This window comes from Seriola lalandi, unplaced genomic scaffold (genome assembly GCF_002814215.2).
Source record: "Seriola lalandi dorsalis isolate HSWRI2012SDOR001 ecotype SW California unplaced genomic scaffold, Sedor1 jcf7180002054470, whole genome shotgun sequence".
Lineage (NCBI taxonomy): Eukaryota > Metazoa > Chordata > Actinopteri > Carangiformes > Carangidae > Seriola > Seriola lalandi.
In genome coordinates, this window is record NW_019525023.1 from 3,197,525 (window position 1) to 3,215,612 (window position 18,088).

At 41.4% G+C, this 18,088-nt stretch overlaps 1 protein-coding gene across 2 annotated transcripts in view; it reads right to left on the minus strand.

Moving 5' to 3' along the window:
- The window catches only part of disc1 (DISC1 scaffold protein), a 43,891-nt gene extending 25,809 nt beyond the window's left edge, over positions 1–18,082 (minus strand). Inside the window, exons 1-7 of one of the 2 annotated variants that reach the window (XM_023411726.2) lie at positions 17,457–18,082; positions 12,476–13,398; positions 9,732–9,801; positions 7,782–7,938; positions 6,576–6,672; positions 5,865–6,097; positions 1,570–1,624 (exon numbers count right to left, since the gene is read on the minus strand). In XM_023411726.2, the coding sequence (XP_023267494.1) occupies positions 1,570–1,624; positions 5,865–6,097; positions 6,576–6,672; positions 7,782–7,938; positions 9,732–9,801; positions 12,476–13,398; positions 17,457–17,526 (1,605 nt within the window). In that variant the 5' untranslated portion in view covers positions 17,527–18,082. Of the gene's footprint in view, positions 1–1,569; positions 1,625–5,864; positions 6,098–6,575; positions 6,673–7,781; positions 7,939–9,731; positions 9,802–12,475; positions 13,399–13,483; positions 13,615–17,456 lie in introns of those variants that run through there. The other variant, XM_087175475.1, reaches the window with a different exon arrangement.
- Positions 18,083–18,088: the final 6 nt, after the last annotated feature.

The following is an 18,088-nucleotide window of genomic DNA, read 5'->3' on the forward strand; positions in this document are numbered from 1 at the left end:
GGGGGGGGGTGGGGGGGGGTGGGGGGGGGGTAACTAACAAAACCATTGCAGACACATGGATCCCACAGGATGCAAAGCTCATTTCCAATTCCGTTTTCATTTTCTCTCTGACACTCATTCTTACAAGGCCTTACAAATTCATTTCCGTCCGCACCGCTTTGAATACACAGCAGAGTATCAACGCCGATGTATTACCTTGTCTGTAACCTTTAGGAAGAAAGAGTGCGCATCTCTTTCTGGTGGACAGACAGGGAAATGTGAAATCTCCATAAAAGATGCCATTAGAATGTCAGAGAGGAAAAAGGCCCTGAATGTCACGGGCCTGATGGGGACGCAGCACCTCAGATCTGAAATATTCACGGAGTTGATGGCTTCAGATACAGCTTGTCAGGCCCCCCATCTGCCCTCGCTCTGCCCTTTAAACCTCTGTTCTCTCCAACGTATTCACTTTGACACACAATCCAGATACAATCCCCATGATCCGCTTCGTTTCTTTTGAGGAACTATTTTCACTGCTCAAAGGGATGCCGGAGCCGGATTTTCTGACGCATTTTCTTGTTGAATCTGACACAGTTTTCTGCAGCACTTTGAAAAGGCTGACAAATAGGTTGGTATTTCTGAGGCAGAACATCTCCAGGGAGTTTTCTTCCCAGAGAAATATAGAAAACACTTCTTTCAAACAGGCTTGCATAATTTTATTTCACAGATTACATGAACTGGGAGCTGCTCTGGAGCGCTTCTCAAACTGTAGAAATTCCAACATTGGTGATTTAATTTCAACACATCTGGCTATTTGTCAATTTCGAAAAAGTCAATATGGAAAGTGAAAGTTATTTTCACTGCGGCAATCATTTTGTCACAGCCGGTGTGCTATTTTCCACATGGTGGATATCTCATTTAGGAACAAACCTTTTCATTTCAGCTTAACAATGGACAGACTTGTGACTGAGGCAAAAGTGTCTCTTTGTGGAAAACCAATATATTCCTCTGATGTGCAGTCGTAGAATCAACCAACCATTTGATGATGACTTTCTAAAGGACATAGTGACAGTAAAAAGGTCTTTACGGAGCCCCCTGCCCCCCTGCTGCTCCCACCACTTCTTACAGATTTCTGCGACTTCCGACTATTTCCAGATCTACTGTATGTGCAGAGATCAGTGAGAGGGAAAAGCAAACCCCTGAGAAAACCCGTGAGACACATACAAACGGAAGCAGGCAAAGCCATTCACACACAGGAATACACCACTGACATGCATAGAAAACCCACTGCATTCATAACTTTACTTATTTGGTTGCTTTTCTTTTTCTCATAAGAATTTTTTACACTGTTATATTGCTTAACAGAGGATGTTACCTGCTGTTTCTGACTCTCAGCCTACAACTGCCTTGTCAAACAGGCTCATGAACACAGACATCAACAATTAGTATGCATATTTAACACAACTGAAGCTGGCACACAACACATACCGTCTATTTTGACTTACTACTCATTAGATATTCATACACATTCAATCACTGTTGGCATGCTGAAGGGAGGCTGAGCTGCCAGTCAGAGGAACAGTGGCTTACTTTAGCAGTGGCTTCCTTGATGGACAGATTCAATGCCTGTTCCTGCTCCTGGAGCCTGCAATGAGAAAATCAAAATGTTGCAGTGCAGCATAAAAACTAATTTCTTGTGATTTCTTCTTCACTTGAGGGCTTTTTTTTTTTGGATCTACTCATTTGGCTGCTCAACACAGAATGGTTTATCCACTGTCAAGAGAATTACTGAGTGCGTTATAACTTTTATAAAGGGATTTCTTAAAGGTCTCATCCAGTGGATGAGAGCAGAAGAGGAGACACTAGTTATTCACTGATAAGTCTACGTCCTGTAGCAGCAGAAACTTCAACAAAAAGCCTGCGGATAATAGAATAAGAGGTTTGGGGGTTTAAAGTCTGGTTGGATGAAAAAAGTGTGTTTGGACTGATTTTTATTTATTTATTTACCATTTTGTGGTTTGATACAGGAATTATTCTGTGTGCTGAAGGACAAAATTAGGGCTGTAATTAATTAATATTTTCATTGTTTGATCATTTAATTGATTAATATTTTGCTCAATCATTTTGATCATATGTCTTTAGGTCCTCCTTTGTCTGACCAACAGCCCAAAACCCAAAGACGTTCAATTCAAAACAACAAAAGAAGAAAAGCATTTGGAACCAACGTCCATTTTGTTTTTCTGATGTTTTTGCTCAGACTTGCGGTCACCACCTATTGAGCTGAGTGGAGCTGCAGGGTCAGATGATGATAATGATGTGCGGTCTCATCACTATCAACAACGGCTTTCACACAACACAAAGTCATTCGATCCATTGTTATTACAAAAATATTGATCACAGCTGCAAAAAAAAAAAAAAAACTGCAATAGGTGATGTTTTTTTTGTCCTTTGGGGGAAACAGAAACAACCTGCAGTTTATATGGCAAACCAGCAGATACAGAGCACTATCATTCAATTTGGAGTCGTGTTCCTGGCGCCTACCTGGTGGATGTAAGTCCACTATGTTCACCATCTAGTCTTTAACTGTGTCAGCTAACAGTGAGTTTTTAGAGCTGCCTGCTGAGAACGACATCAGGGCAGCTGTGAGAGTGACTCAGAGCAGGAAAGCTGTGAGCTGAAACTCACTGTAAAGATGAGGCGAGCTGCAGATTCAGGTGATAGGTTCATCGCTGCCGGTTGATTTTCTGTCAGTCAGCTGATCCAGCCATTAAATTGGTTTAGCTCTGGTAAGGATTAAGCATCCTTGGTGACAAACCCAACATTTTTGGGATCGAATACCCCTCAACAGAACAAAGTCTTATTGTAAAGAAGCATCATCCACCAGGTCCAGTTTATAGTGACAGGTAACAGCCAGGTCCCGCCTGTTCTTCATTCTCCAGTAACTCCTCCAGTTTAGACGTTTACTACGTCTTCAAGACAATAATCCGGCCCATTATTTTTAATTTCTAAGTATAAAATGTCATATAAGGACATGAAAAATGACTCTTTAAAAAAAAAAAAAAAACACTTTTTAAAAATCACATTGCAATTATTAAAGCTCACTAAGGGCAGCCGAGCTGAAAATAAGACTGCGAGATGATTTGTTGCTTGGTCACAGCTTAAATCTGTCATTTCAGTTTAACCTGTAACGTTTTTACTTGACTGAGAGCTTTTATTATTCCTACAATAATAACGGCAGCCTTTAAAGCAGCCTCTATCATAACCATGATAAAATATTGATGAATGTGTTTTCATCGACCGGCTCATTAGATTTAACTGTCCAGATGAATACTGCAGATATCAAGGGTAAATGTCGTATTACGGTAGGAATGTTAGTGCTGTATGTAAACATGCAGACAGGACAAACCATTAAGGTCACATTATTTGTTGACAGAGATATGAATCAATTACTAGATGGGGGAGAGAGAGAGAGTATGAAATCCATTATGCACAACACAGTCACCTTGAGAACCGTCCCAGTCGCCCCGTATCGTAAAAATCAGTTTGCCCTTTACATGTTATTCAAACGGATGTTCAGGGTGAGTCAGACTAAGATGTTGTCTCTGAACATCAGCGTTACAACATCCTCTTTTTTTTTTTTTTTTAGGGCTGCAGCTCTTACAGATAGTGTCGATTTCTTTTATCCAGTAACCGGAGGAAAATACACTTTGATATGAGAAAGAAAAGCCCCGTGTTATTTGGGAAGGGAACTGCAACACAATCATCATGATGACCCAAAGCGCGCCACCCGGAGATGTGCAGCTGAATATCCAATCTGGGGCCGCAATTTTCAATCAGCAGCAAGAAGAAATGCGTTCCAGTCGGGGTGAGAAATGTCAGATATCAAATTATGCCAGTGATGGTGGGTCACGCCACCGAGAAGGCGATAAGTACAATTTACATGTCTTTCTAACGAGTGGCAAGACAGAGAGGCTTTCCACAGTGCTCCCTCGCAAGCTATTAACTTCAGAGGATATGATGCAAAGTAATCATTTGCATCTGAGAAAAACCATTAAAATTCAAAGCAGGTTCAAGCAGGTGTGAGGGAAGAGGGAAGAGGACTGGGGGCACAGGGGATGCGAGGGATGAAGAAAAAGTTGTTGTGGCTGCTTGATACATCCTGTCTGAATACGAAAACAAACAAGTTGTTCTTCGTTAAGTCTTACAAATCAGTGCATTACATGACATTCAGTTGGGAGGCGCTTTTGTCGAGACAGACCTACAGTAAATGCTTTCAACCTCCATGGGAACAAAAGCTAGATGTAAAAAAAGAAAAAAAATCCACCCAAACATCCAAAAGTCTGTGCAATTTGAATGATCTTTTGTGTGAACATACTGTACATCCAGTATGTGTCTTCCATGCAGTTATTTGTGATGTTTTTGGCTGAAACATGACTCCTGGCACGAAACAAGACGGTCCTGCTGTAAGACTGATTCAGAATGTCACTTTGTTTGTCAGAGGATTAATGAAGCTGGGAGAAAAAAGATTTAGTGAAACACATCTGCACTGACACATCCTCCTCGAAACCAGCTAATTTAATGATAAGAAAATACGTGACATGATACAGGGAGAAACATTCATGAACTGATGACTGCTGTAGCGTCACTCCTCGCTCACAGCTCTCTAGCAGCCCCACCTGGTGACGAGTGGTACTGCAGGAACTGTCACGCATGTTCACTGCATGATGGGGGGGGGGGGGGTGTTCAGCTTGTGTTAACTTCTCACTGGGGCAACAGGGACTTCACTGTTAAAATATCGGCCACGCCTCGACCAGGAGAACACATATTTTGCGTTTTCCATATGATGTAATATATCAATACCACAAAATGTATGATGAACAATATATAAAAAATAATAAACAACTTTCTGGCTCAACCAATCAGAAATTGACTCCAGTGACCGTCACACAAAGGTGTAAGATGCAGTTGTATTAAGTGTGTTTCTTCATAGAAGACTCCACAGTGCAGTTTGACATTTCGATTTTCCACATGCATTTACACATGTTCTCCACTACGCTGCAGAGCAGGAGCACACACGGCAAAGGTCACTAATATGTTCAGAGATCTGTAGTAAATCTGTCATGATATACCACTACTGACACTATCTGTGATATTTTAAAAAATAAATATTGATATTGTGTTCAAAATCTACATATGATAACATTGTGAGGGCAGATGTTGAGGGCAGATGTTGGGCCTTGTGGATCTAATGTTTCATCTGGTTTCCTTTTCACTGTCCATTAAATGCACACTCCTATTTGAGTCTAATTCATTTTCCAGACGAAACACCCAATAAACAAATTAAAGATGAATTTGACAGATTGCATTTTTTTTTTTCAAATTTTCTATAGAAGTCATGATAATATCATTATCTTGAATCCTTTTGGCCACGATAATCATGTAGTGAAAAACTGATATTATGACAGCCCTAGTTTGCTCATTGGGATTTAACTCTCTTTGTGCAGGTGATCACATAATTATGGAATGGGTAAATGTACCTGAGCAGCCAGTCCTGTGCCAGGTAACAGCAGGTTTGATTCAATAATTAACTTTCAGCTTTTTAGAAAGCCTAAAATTTCATTATTAGTAACAAAAACAGACTCATCTGAATCTGAAAATGTCTCATGCAATCATCCTGATGGACATTTTTACAACACATTATGACAAACTTTGGTATGAGCCTATATATCTTTATGTGCAGCTAGTAGTTATGCAAGCATGTAATCAAGTACTCAGCGTGCACCTGCAAGTCTATGACACATTTGTCCAATTCAACACTCATGTAAAGGAAGTGTTTCGGTGTAATAAGAAACTAGTAAATGATATTGCATGCATGTGATGCTGACCTGAGCATGGAAGATGGCGGTGAGACAGAGATCTGCATGCGGTTTTCGGAGGTGACGAGGTCCTGCATGGTCCGGCTGATGTCGCGGAGCTGGGCAACGGTGCAGCTCCTCAGCACGGAGCCCTCCAGCTCCTCAGCCTCCACCTGCTGCTCCTCCTGCTGGATCTGCTGCTCCAGGCATCGACTGCGGTCCCTCAGCTCCGCCAGCCTCTGCTGCAGCTCGGCTATCTCCTCCTGCAGAAGGTTTCAACACTTTCACTTTTGATCCTGGAGTTCATTTCAGGTTTTATTCATCAGTTTGAGTTTTTCTTCTCCTCTCTGTGTGTGTTGGCATAACATTGTTCTGTTTTTATAGAGCTAATTGGGATCCTTATAAATTAACTGAAATGAAATAGCAGCACTTTAATTATCTAAACGATTACATTCAGCACTACGTTCAAGTACATAAATAAATGAGCATTTATCAGTACTATTATGTGGCAATATAAGTTTTGTATTATAAGTAGGAATCATTAGGTACTTGACTATTAAGCCACTTTAAGTTTTATATTAATGACCACTCTGGCTATTTTAGAAATGTCCTTCATGTGAAGAAGGAAAATGCAGTGATAAAGGCAGAGTACAAGAAACAGGCTAGAGACACACACACGTGACACAAAGTGCCAGAAATGACCACTGAGAGCTTTCATGACATAACACGAGCTGAATTTACCTCCACCATCCCTTTCTCTCGGATGAGACGATCTCTTCGATGCAGCGGTCCCTGCAGTGAGTCTGTCCGCTCCCCCGCATCAGGCTCTGCGCCCTCCCTGACAACCAGCCACAAAAACACACAGTCACTGGTGCTGCTATTTTTAATCATGACATTACTAAACCGTATTTATTAAACCTTTCATCCACATTTCGGGGGCCTTTTGGATTTAATGTACCATTATAACAACAGTTTTTTTGAGCCAGTCTATTAATGTTTTTCTCTTTCTCCAACTCACAGACTCTATTTAACAAAGCTGACCCCTTCATCTCTTCATGTTTTCCTGTTTTTTTTACTGTTGTAAAAACTGGGACAGAGACACAGGTATGTGCAGAAAACCCAGTAACACAGCACTGCTGCATGAGCTTGCAGTTACAGTACATTTGTTCAGGATGCCCTCAGGAGGGACCCCACCTGATTCCCTTCCTGTTACAGGAGCTATTTTTGACATACCTCTGTCTCCGCTCTGTCCTGCAACATTACAATGGAGGAAAGAATGGGCCAATTCAGAACCATTTATATTACATTATTGGATCAATTTAAGGTAGAGCTGCAGCAATTAGTCAATTAATCATTTTAGCAACCAACAGAAAATTAACTGGCAAATATTTTGATAATCAATTAATGGTCTTAATATTTTCTTTTAATCAAAAATGCCAACGATTGACTGGGTGCAGCTTCTCAGATGTGAAGAGTAAATTGGACATCATTGATTATTTTATATACTGTGGTGTAGCTTATGAATTTATCCCCTGGGATCATTGGGACCTTATCTTAAGCTATTTTAAAACATCATAATTAATTTGTTGATTATATTTTTGTTTTATTAATCTGAAGCTGCAAAATAAATAGTGACTAAAGTTGTAACATAAATGAAGTGGAGGAAAAAGAATAATGTTTGCCTCTGAACTGTAGTGCAGTAGAAGTATACGGTAAGAGTACCTCAAAAACTACACTTGAGTGAAAGTTCATAGTTACTTTCCACCACAGTTAAATATTAAACTGAACTGTGATTCTCTACATTAACACCGACCGACATTAACAAGAGTCTGATGATCCAACCATTTTGTCATGATGTTCCTTTCTTCTTGGTGTGTGTCCAGTCAGTGTGAGTCTGCATTAACAATGCATCATGGATCATTGTTGTCATACTGTTGTGTGACTGACCTGCGCTGAGTGCAGTCTGCCCTCTGGAGGGCGCTGTGCACCACCTGTGTGAGGCGCTCCAGGAACAGAGCCACGCTGGGCTGTCTGGAGGGTAAACCCAGCTGCAGAGCTCCTCGCTCCCTGCACAACTCCTCCAGCTTTTTCCCAAAACGCTCGGCTGAAAACACACACACACACACACACTCTGATTAACATGCATATACAAAAAACATACAGTCAATAGCAACCAGGTCCAAGTCAGAAAGTCGATATAGAAACTTCTCCATACCGCTGTGTTGTGACTATACACAAAGCAATTTACCGTGTCGGCCGTAACATTTATGTAGCCTGCATTCGCTGAAATAACATGAGTACACGTATCATTCCTTATTCAATTAGCACATTAACTCTAACCAGAGAGCAAACTGAAAGAACAAGACATCATTCATTCATATCATTAACATCTTTTGACTCCTTCATTTCTTGACCTATAAACACACATGTAAGATGTTGAATCATCCCTCTCTGTTGACTTCATGGTTGGAGCTAAAAAATGATTAACATCAAAGGGTGAAACATCCAGATCGTGGTCAGCAAGGAAATCTAATCAACTGTCTTTTTTTCTTGTTTACAACCTTTCTTGGAAAGCTGTTCTTGAGCTTTTTGAGCTTCCTGCCGACAGAAAATCAGAAAAATGAAGTTAATGTGGAACAACTGGCACAGTTTAAAACGCCGGAGAGGGGTTTGTGATGCACAATATCAAAAGGCAAACAGAAAACCTGACAAGACATACTGACCCAAATACTCAATGCACAAAAATAGTTCAAGGTCTGCAGGACCCTGACAACAGATGTTGTTTTTTTATTTTCGTCACAAGGGCCAAGAAATGGGTCAGAAAACAGTTTTCTCCTGAAAATAAACTTTCCTCACTGGAAAAAATATTCAGGTCAAGCAGGAACTGAAATAAGTGCAGGTTCTCCTGGACACGGATGAAAAGGGAGTCCGGATTTAATTTGTTAGGATTGAGGAGTCTCTGCTTCTTTTCCATTCAGTCTTCAAAGTTAAAACATCAAATGCTGAGTGTGAATGTTGAAACATGAATCACAAAGCCCAAGAAGCCCAAGGTTTTTCTCATGAATAAATGTGGAATTGGTTTCAGCTTTACTTACTCTCTGTGCAACATTCATTGGTTTTTGGTGTTGAATTGGACTTCGCTGACTGATCTGATGAGTTTATCACTTTCAAGTACAGACACACAGACTCTGACTCAACTGTCAAACTAACCCTCAAAACCAAAACAATAATTATTTTATGTGTGTAATCTTCCGGTAACAGACACCATGCACACATAAGCCAAAAATACATGACTGGGACGTTTCAGTTAACGGCACTAAACTCTCTGCTCTGAGTTCGATGTCATTTACATGTCAGAGTCAGTAAACAACAAACCATTTCTTCTGCACTAATTAATGCGTGGCCCTCTGCCCTCACGTGCTTTATCACTCATTTCAGTATGATGCAGAACTAATCGAGTTAGCAAGAAATCCAATAAAGGAAACTGGGTGACTTGTGCATCTTCACTCATTAAACACAAATGTCAAATCCTGACTCAACATGGCAGTGAAACGTCGATGTAAATGAGGACTAGATTCTCACAGAGTTGCCATATGAAAAGCTGCTACAGCTTCTTGACCACGCAAACAGTTCATCTTCACTTTGTCCTGTCCTCCGTCCAAGCATGTAATACAACATATAACATGTGAGAATTGTTCTTGATTTGGATCGAAATAATTTATTCAACAAATTAAGTTTGTAAAAAAAAATATCAAAAGAAAGGAAAACATGGAAGGAATTCAATTTACTGTGGTTCAAAGCTAGCACTCTTCAATCCGTCCACGGCGACAGTATCTCATCCAAATCTGAAATGACCTACTTATTGAACCAATGGCTCAGCTGAAAGTCTTAGTTCACCTGCGTCATAGTCATCATCCAAAATGGCCTTCTGCTGGAGTCTCTGCAGCTTCAACATCATGGACTCAATCTGAGAGGAAGACACAATGGACAGAAGACAGATCAGATTACCTAACAGTCCAAAGGTCAATGCTCTTTAAACAGACGCCGCAGGCCAAAAAGTGTGGGTGCAATGACCGTCATTTCAAAAGGGACACCAGGTCAGCCAGTTGAGGACTGGGTATGAACCTCATCATATAAAGTATAAGGTCCAGGATAATGTATATGGGTTGTAATATAATGTGTGGCTGTTCTACCCTTTTTATTCTTTAATTACATAACAAGAAAAAGGTTGTTAACAGCATTTTTTTCCAAACTTCAATCTTGTTTCCTAGTACAGCACCCTGCAGTCACCTAGTATTTAAAGGGGTATCATTTATTTCTCCTTTCCTCTAAAATGCCAAGTAGTTCTTCCACTGTACCTACATTTAAGTATCAGTAGGAACCAGTAAGTATTTTATTGGTACCTGGTTCAGACAACAAAATTATACTGTAAATCAGGGCTGTATCATAAAGTATTTATAATAGTAGTAATTGCATTCATTTTTTGGGTACATTTCTCCAGTCTTTTATTCTTTTAGTCTTAAACACTGGGTGGTTTTACTTCATCTATGTTAGATGAGAAGGGCTGATGCCACAGATGTCCACTACAGTGGTATCAGTCTCAAGTATCAAGTTCATGGTAAGGACATGTAGAGTTTATGCACTAAAAGGACAAATTCTTCCGCCCATCCCACCATAAAAGTATCAAATGGATAGGAAACAGAGACAAAGGATCCTTCTTATTACCACATCAGAGATTTGTATGACCAGCTCATGGGTCAAAGGGTCCTTCAACAGGATCAGCCACATGGTCACAAGGCAAAATGGGAGTAAAATCTCTGTTTTGTAACAATAAGACTTTATGTGTGTATGTGATTGTTGTAGAAAAGTTAACAACAAAGGGAGTCTCACACATGCAGACACACACACACACACACACACACACACACACACACACACAAACTAGTGTTTCCCCCGTCTCTTTCCTCTTTAGATAACACAATCAGAAATCACAAGTCACATTCCATTCTCGAGTAGAAACATCACTTTCCTCTTTTGAAACACACATCTCAAATAATATAAAATTAGTAATATAAAACATGTAAATTAGTTCAGTCCCCTGATCTATATCATGTTGATGGTCAGAAGTTCGTGATGTAAATCTTGTTTGAGGCAATATGTGACAACACTGCCAGGATCCTCCATACAAGATAACAAACATTCAAAATGGTCACTATTATTATAATCAAAGGACTGCTCTGTAATCCACAATTATGTCTTATAAGTGCTAGTATCCATTTATTATGTTGTCTGATCAATTAACCACCATATTTTCAATGATGTACTAGTATGAAATCCACATTTGTCTTATTCCTTTCTCTCATTATTAGCGCCATTAGGTAGGGAGAGAGAGAGAGAGAGAGAGGATGACATGCGGCAAAGGATTGCTTTTAGGCTTTGTGCCATGCTGCTGTTTTGCGCTTATTTGTACATCTTTTATGCTACAAGCCAAGTCAATACCAAATGAATCAAAAGGTCAAAGTATCTCATAATGTTTGATAAAATTTTAATCATTATTAAAACATGTTTTGAAGGTTTTTGACTCATCTGGACAACTCCAATCTCCTCCTAAGTCTCTCCTTTAAGTCTCGTAATTAGTGCTTTATTTTGCATCAACTGAACCAGCAGACAACACTATCTGCCCCTGACCGCCTACAAACTGCCAAGCTGAGAGAGCAGACGGAGCCAGTTGCCCGGTAACTACACCTCATCTCCAGGGAAACCACCCCAGAGTCGGGCGTGAAGAAATCCCCAGCTTTCAACACCAACAACTGCAGGTTCCAACCAGGAAAATCTCAAGCTACAGCGCGACTCACAGCAGGTGCGACTCCCTTTTCTGCTCATGACTGCATTGATGTTGAGATAAAATAATATTTTAATCATTAAATTTCATTAGTAGACATCTCAGTATCAATTAGTCATATAGCCATATAGTAATTAACCAAATCCTATTCTCTCCCACCATTGCTCGATTCATGACAGTTTATTTTATCAGCTGTTGATTAAAGCTGTTTTTTGCTCCACTTTTCATCTTGATTATTATCAGACATTGCATTTACTGTGTATTAGTTGTTTGTTGTTGTCCTGTTTTGTCCCTTTGAAGTAGAATCGAGAGATCACAGCCTCTGATATTAGATCCTATTGATTGGATTTATTAGATTAAATAATTAATGTATTAATTATTACCCCTGGAGATGGGAGGTGGTTCCCTAATTAACAAGGATTTGTCATTTTTAAAAAGAGGCTTTTGATGATATACTGCACTCATGTCTGATGCTAAATGTTATGCCATACAACCAGCAGGCGTTAGCTTAGATTAGCACAAAGACTCAAAACAAGAGGAAACTGTAAATGTCTGTCTTGTACCAAGTAAACAAACAACATATAACATGTTAATTTGTGAGATTTAGATTTAGTCATTCAGCTGGTTGGTGGATTTTGTCACCTTTGTCTTTCTTGTTTTCTTTAAAGAGGACATCTTAATGTGTTTTGGCCTCAGTCTTGGTTCTGAACCTTGTCTTGAAATTGACTTAGAGCCAATTACCGCGGTTGTGACCTCAGCCCTGCTTTTCATGCTCACATCAGGAGTCTATCATACCCACCTTGGTGTGAGTGCGGTTGTTTTGGAGGCAGTCCTGCAGCACGACCTCGTACCTCTTCACCAGGTTGTCCCAGCCTTGGTCGGAGGCGGGTGTGGCACTCTCATAGCCGGAGGTGACAGAGGAGGCCGAGGCTGTGTCCGAGTCCACAGACAGTGAGGAGGTGATCTCTATGTCCAGAGATTGGGAGTCACAGTCAGGCAGGTCAGACGTGACCTCGCTGTCACCGCACAGACATTCCCGCCAAAACTTCCCGCTTAATGACAGCTCTTCTCTCTCTGCCTGGCTGCCCTGGACAGGAGTTGAATGCTTTGAGACATCAGTGGGTAAGGTTGCTGGTTTTGTTTGAGGCGAGCTAGGTGCTTTAGTTGATTGATTAAGTGGTTCTGGTTCGTGCGCTGGTGTAGCAGTGGTTGTGTCTGTCGTCTGGCTGGAGTTGAGCGACTGCTGGATGAAACTGAAGCTGGAGTTAAAGGAGTCCTGCGGTGAGGACTGTAGTGGTCTTAACCTGAGTTCACTCTGTGGCAGTGAGGACAAACCCTGATGGCTGGATGTACTGTTAACAGCACTGCGGCCCACATGAGGAAGAGGATGGGTAACAGAGCAGATGACGCTTTTACTCTTCCAAGAGCTACATGTGAGTTTATCAGGCTGCGTCTGATTTATTGAGGACACTGTGACAGCAGGTGTTCGACTCATCCTCTGAGTGCTGGTTGCCTCAGTGATGTCAGTGTGACGTCCAGATTTTCCGTTCCTCATGCAAGTGGTCCTCCCTTCCTCGTCCACCTCCTCCTCCTCCTCCTCCTCCTCCTCCTCCTGTCCATAAGTAGTGCTCTGTAGTCTAGACTGCTCTCCTCTCATGTATCCCGGTCGTCGGTGTAGCTTCTTACGGCCGCAGCTGCCAGCTGTCCCCGATGCTCTGCCACCTGTCAATACAGAGATTAACCATTAAGCTGGGCAACACGGTCATGAAGAAGATAAAGAGTGAGCTCATAGAGCTGGCAGGATTACCTGTGCAATCATGAGCTACATCAGGAACATGTTATGCTAAATGTGCCGATCACACCAGAATGTGAAAACACCGAATCATTAATACTCTCAGTGTGATATAACCAAACTAAAAAGATTTCCACCCAGTCCCACCCCTCTGCCCTTCAGGCTAGCATCTCATTGCTAACTGAATGAAAGAAATAAAAACTTGGGCAGCTGTGTGACATTTCCCAGGGTTCTGCTCCAGCTGTTGGGAAATACCAAAGCCACACAGTAATTTTGAGTTAAGACACGCCTCTCAGTTGAAGAGTGGACTGAAAGAACCATACATTTGAATTTGTTTATAATTGAAAACACAGCCGTATCACCGGAGACTAGTTCTCAGACCACGTGGCAGCCGATCTGGGGGTTTGCAGGCTTTGTAGGAGTGGGGTGGAAGTAATGTTGAATGGGGATTAATGGACCTAAACAGATCTGCAGTGATGCCAGCAAAGCTATCAAGATTCAGATTGGCAAGAATTATTCAGACAACGCTATAGCAAGTTCTAATTTTGTGGGGCTGCTATGTTTGACATATTTAATGACACGTATAAAGCTACAGTATGTAACCTTTTTCAGATATTTTTTTTTAGTTGAAATATGCTCCAGAGCATATCTGAATGTGGGGAGGTGCAGTCAAAGAGGCTTAAATCATTAACAATGAGTTGAAACATGCTAAACTGCTTCATTGGCCTGAGTGGGAACTGCAGAGTCAGGTGATAATTCTCCTTGTGATTATCAGCAGCTCCTTTCACATACATACATGTAGTCATTTGATTCATTCTTAACAGAATTATTGATTAGTGCTGCTTTAAATACCAGATGGATGAAACCAATATGTGCTGAAGCCTATCTTTTGTGTCAAGTAACTCTGGCAGTTTGGGAAAAGTTTAACTTGCATTTGTTTGGCAGGAACTCATGTTAAGTTTTCCCAGTGTTGTTACTGGATGCTGGCATTGAATTGTTTTATATGAAGATGGGCGGCAGGTTTTGTTGTGGGCATTACAGAAACAGAAACACAGGCCAACCCGAAAATTGAGAAGTGAGAGAACATCAGTGTAAACAGTATCGGGTCTGAGAGTGGAGCAGGGTGATAAAGACCAGTTTGTGTTCAGTGCTGGGCACCTGCTGCAGCTCCACATGATTAATACATACGATGTGTAGGATCCAGAGACGGAGACAGGCTGAAATGTGGGGAATCAACAGCCTCTTTGTGTACAGCTGTGCTCTTCCCTCTTTCACTTTTGGCTCTCAATTTTCTCTTCCCACTCGCACACACACTAAAGACACACAGAAACACACTGACACTTGTGTACTGAAAACACTGGGAGCAGTCATATCACTGTCATTGTAAAACCCTTTAAGATATTTTTAACACCAATTTTTCATTAATAAAAATCTGTATATAAAAAACAAGCTATTGCACTGCTATCTACTTCATAATGAACATTTACTTGATTTCCACACATTTTTTTTTCTTCTGTCTGCAGCTGTATGTCAAGACAGGACCACAGGGCATTGAACAAACCATGACCACTACAAAGCAACCACGGCCCCCAGCTCAATCCCCCATGACCTCCAGTGATGTCACTACTAAACCATCCCATGTGACCAGAGAGGAAGAGGCACAGAAAGACAGCACTTAAGGAGGAGTTGGGATGTTAGGCTGACTGGAAGCCAGGATTTGGAGTGAGAGTAACACAGGGGTGTTCCCATTGTACCCAGGCTGTGTATGTATGTGTGTGCAGAGCAGATAGTAAAAGCCCTCTGTCCACTGGGACCACCACACTAAAGCTCAGGTTACATACAGATCCATTAGTGTTTCTTTGCAGACGTGGCCATTGTTCCATAACCAATTTAAGAAACCCAACACTCTCTGTAAGGTACCAAATACAACCGCACACTGTCCACCATCTGGTGTGGTCAACATATAATGTAGCGGCCACTCCAGAGAGTCAAAGAGCCCAGGATCTGAGAGGAGAAGGACCCGCTGACAGAGTGTCACTGTATCTTCGCTATGCTTCGATTACACAAAGACGGCTCTTCCCAGTAAAGGGGAAGGAAATGCCTCGGGTCCATTGTGTGTGTGCATCGGTGTGTATGTGTTTGTGTGTGCTGAAGGGCATCTACATCATGGCTGAAGCCCTACAGGCATATGTCATTTGCTGCTTCCTGTCAGGCTTTGTGCTGAAATAGTTTGCCAGGAATTCCGGCAGAAAACACAAATAAGCAAAAGGAGACCTGAAGTGGTTCAGCACTGAGGGCCAAATGATCCCACTGAAACAATGAAGCAGCTTTCTCCATCTAACTTGTTGCTAACGTTTAAGAACAGCTGCCCAAAGTCTGTGAAAATTAAGCGTCTCAGCCAGAAGAGGCAAGATTATTTACCTTGGAAGATTAAAGAGGCCCTTAGGTTCAACACTGCATCCCATTGGTCGCTGCAAGCGTGTCAGCCAAAGAGTGAAGGAATGCAGAGGATCTCATAAAAACACAAACGTTTGAGGAACAACCTCAGCTCCCTCACACACACACACACACACACACACACACACACACACACACACACACACACACACACACACCACACACTGCATGTCAGCAGCCTCAATAGAAGCACCTCACCACTTGTGACCAACCAGGATATCAGGAATAGAGAAGTGAAAGTCAGCGATGAGTGTTTAAAAAGTGTGTTTCTTTTTCCTTTTGACCATAAATATGACAAGTGGTGATCTAAATGTGAGTACTAACTACCTATCTATCTATCTATCTATCTATCTATCTATCTATCTATCTATCTATCTATCTGACAACAAGCCTATGTTGGTTGACAGGAAACGTAACCATAATGTATGGCGTTACATCTCTGCTCTTGTGACTGTTGTAGGAAAGCAGCTCCACACTTCCTGAATGACCACATGAGGATCATAAACCAGCTGAATGTGGGGGAGCTCGTGTTGTGGAGGTTCAGTACTGAAACTGTGAACCAAAAGTAATGTCTCACAGTATTCAAATGGTTTTAAGCAGTATTTCCTACAAACAACCTGTACTTAACCTATTGATCATTTCAGTAATGGAGTAATTTTGTTTAGTGAAAATGTCACAAATGTCAGAAAATAAGTGAAAATGTGACTCATTTCTAAGTCAAACGAAAATACAAGCTAGTCCACACACACACACACACACACACACACACACACACACACACAATACACTTAAGGCAGAAAGCTGACAATCACGTTTCCAAAGTGATGTGCGTCTGAAAGGTTCTTCAGATTTAACATGACCAGCTGCCACGTTTAGGCCTCCAGCCAATAACTATACCCACAGTAAACAGCCTGACTGCCTGTTCTAAAGAAAAAAACATATATGTGCCAATTTTGGAAAATGTAAAACCTATCAGCATCATATCTGAACAGATGTTTGTGAAATATGCAAGTTAGTTGTGCAAGACAAAAGCACGTCAGCAAAACTCTTATGGCCGCATTGTACTTTCAGAGGAAAGAGGTCTTCAAGTATTTCACAAGTATTTAGTCACTTTCAATTCACCACTCATCATCAGTCATCCAAGTGGCTGACTGGTAAGCAGCCTTTGACCTCTGTGACCTGAAAGGCAGGGAACCTTCCCAGACATGGGAGCATCCCAGTGCTCAGCAGCATGTTGACTTGCACCTCTTGTTTTGGATGAGGACTCTTTACAGTATTTAGACCCACTGCACACTGTCATGTAAGGACCCTCCTCTGATGCTGTTGTATATATTTTCCCTCTGTGTACTCTCATCATCAGTGACTTAGCCCTTGTTTTTCTGACCTAATTAAACTGTGCAGCTCCTGATGAAAATTTAAAACCACCTTCATGATCAGCATTTTGTAAGATCTACAGATCATTGTTTGATTAACGTGAAGAAACAGCAGATAGTTTGAAAAGCATTATATAAATATAGATTTTTCTTTTTACCTTCTTTGACCTCGCAGTGGTGAAGTAGAGAGTTATTGTGACAATCCAGCCCCATCAGTCCAGCAAACATCTTCCCATGAATAAAATGCTGTTTGTAGCCAGAAGTCAGACGATGTCAGATCAGATCCCGGTTCTGCATGAAGTTACACCGACCATGTTTTAGGAGAAATGGAGCCAGGCAATAGGACTGATCTCATTTCCGTTGTGGAAAAGTGACTCCAGACTGTTATTTTTTTTCCCCACCCGCTTAGGAACAACGTGTGAAACCGGCTTTTACGCGCGCTCCCGCGTCCATCATAAACATTTCCTAATGAAACAAGTATCGATCTTTGTCCATCACATTCTTACATTTCTCCTCTGTGGCAAACCTGCGGCTTCAGTTGCGCTCGAACAGACGGTCCGGAGAGAAAAGATGGTCTTCATGTCATTTTTGTTGTTGACATATTGAACACGGAAAAAAAACATACGGTTGTTCAGGGTGATGACTGAAGTTAGAGCCGAGATAAATCTGTGCCTCATCGATCAGTTGATCAGTAATCCGTTATTCGCTGCGCCCCTGAGTCGTGCGTCGTGTTGGAGCAACGTGAGCAGCTCCTACGTGTTCAGGAATTTGACTCCAGACTCCTTCAGAC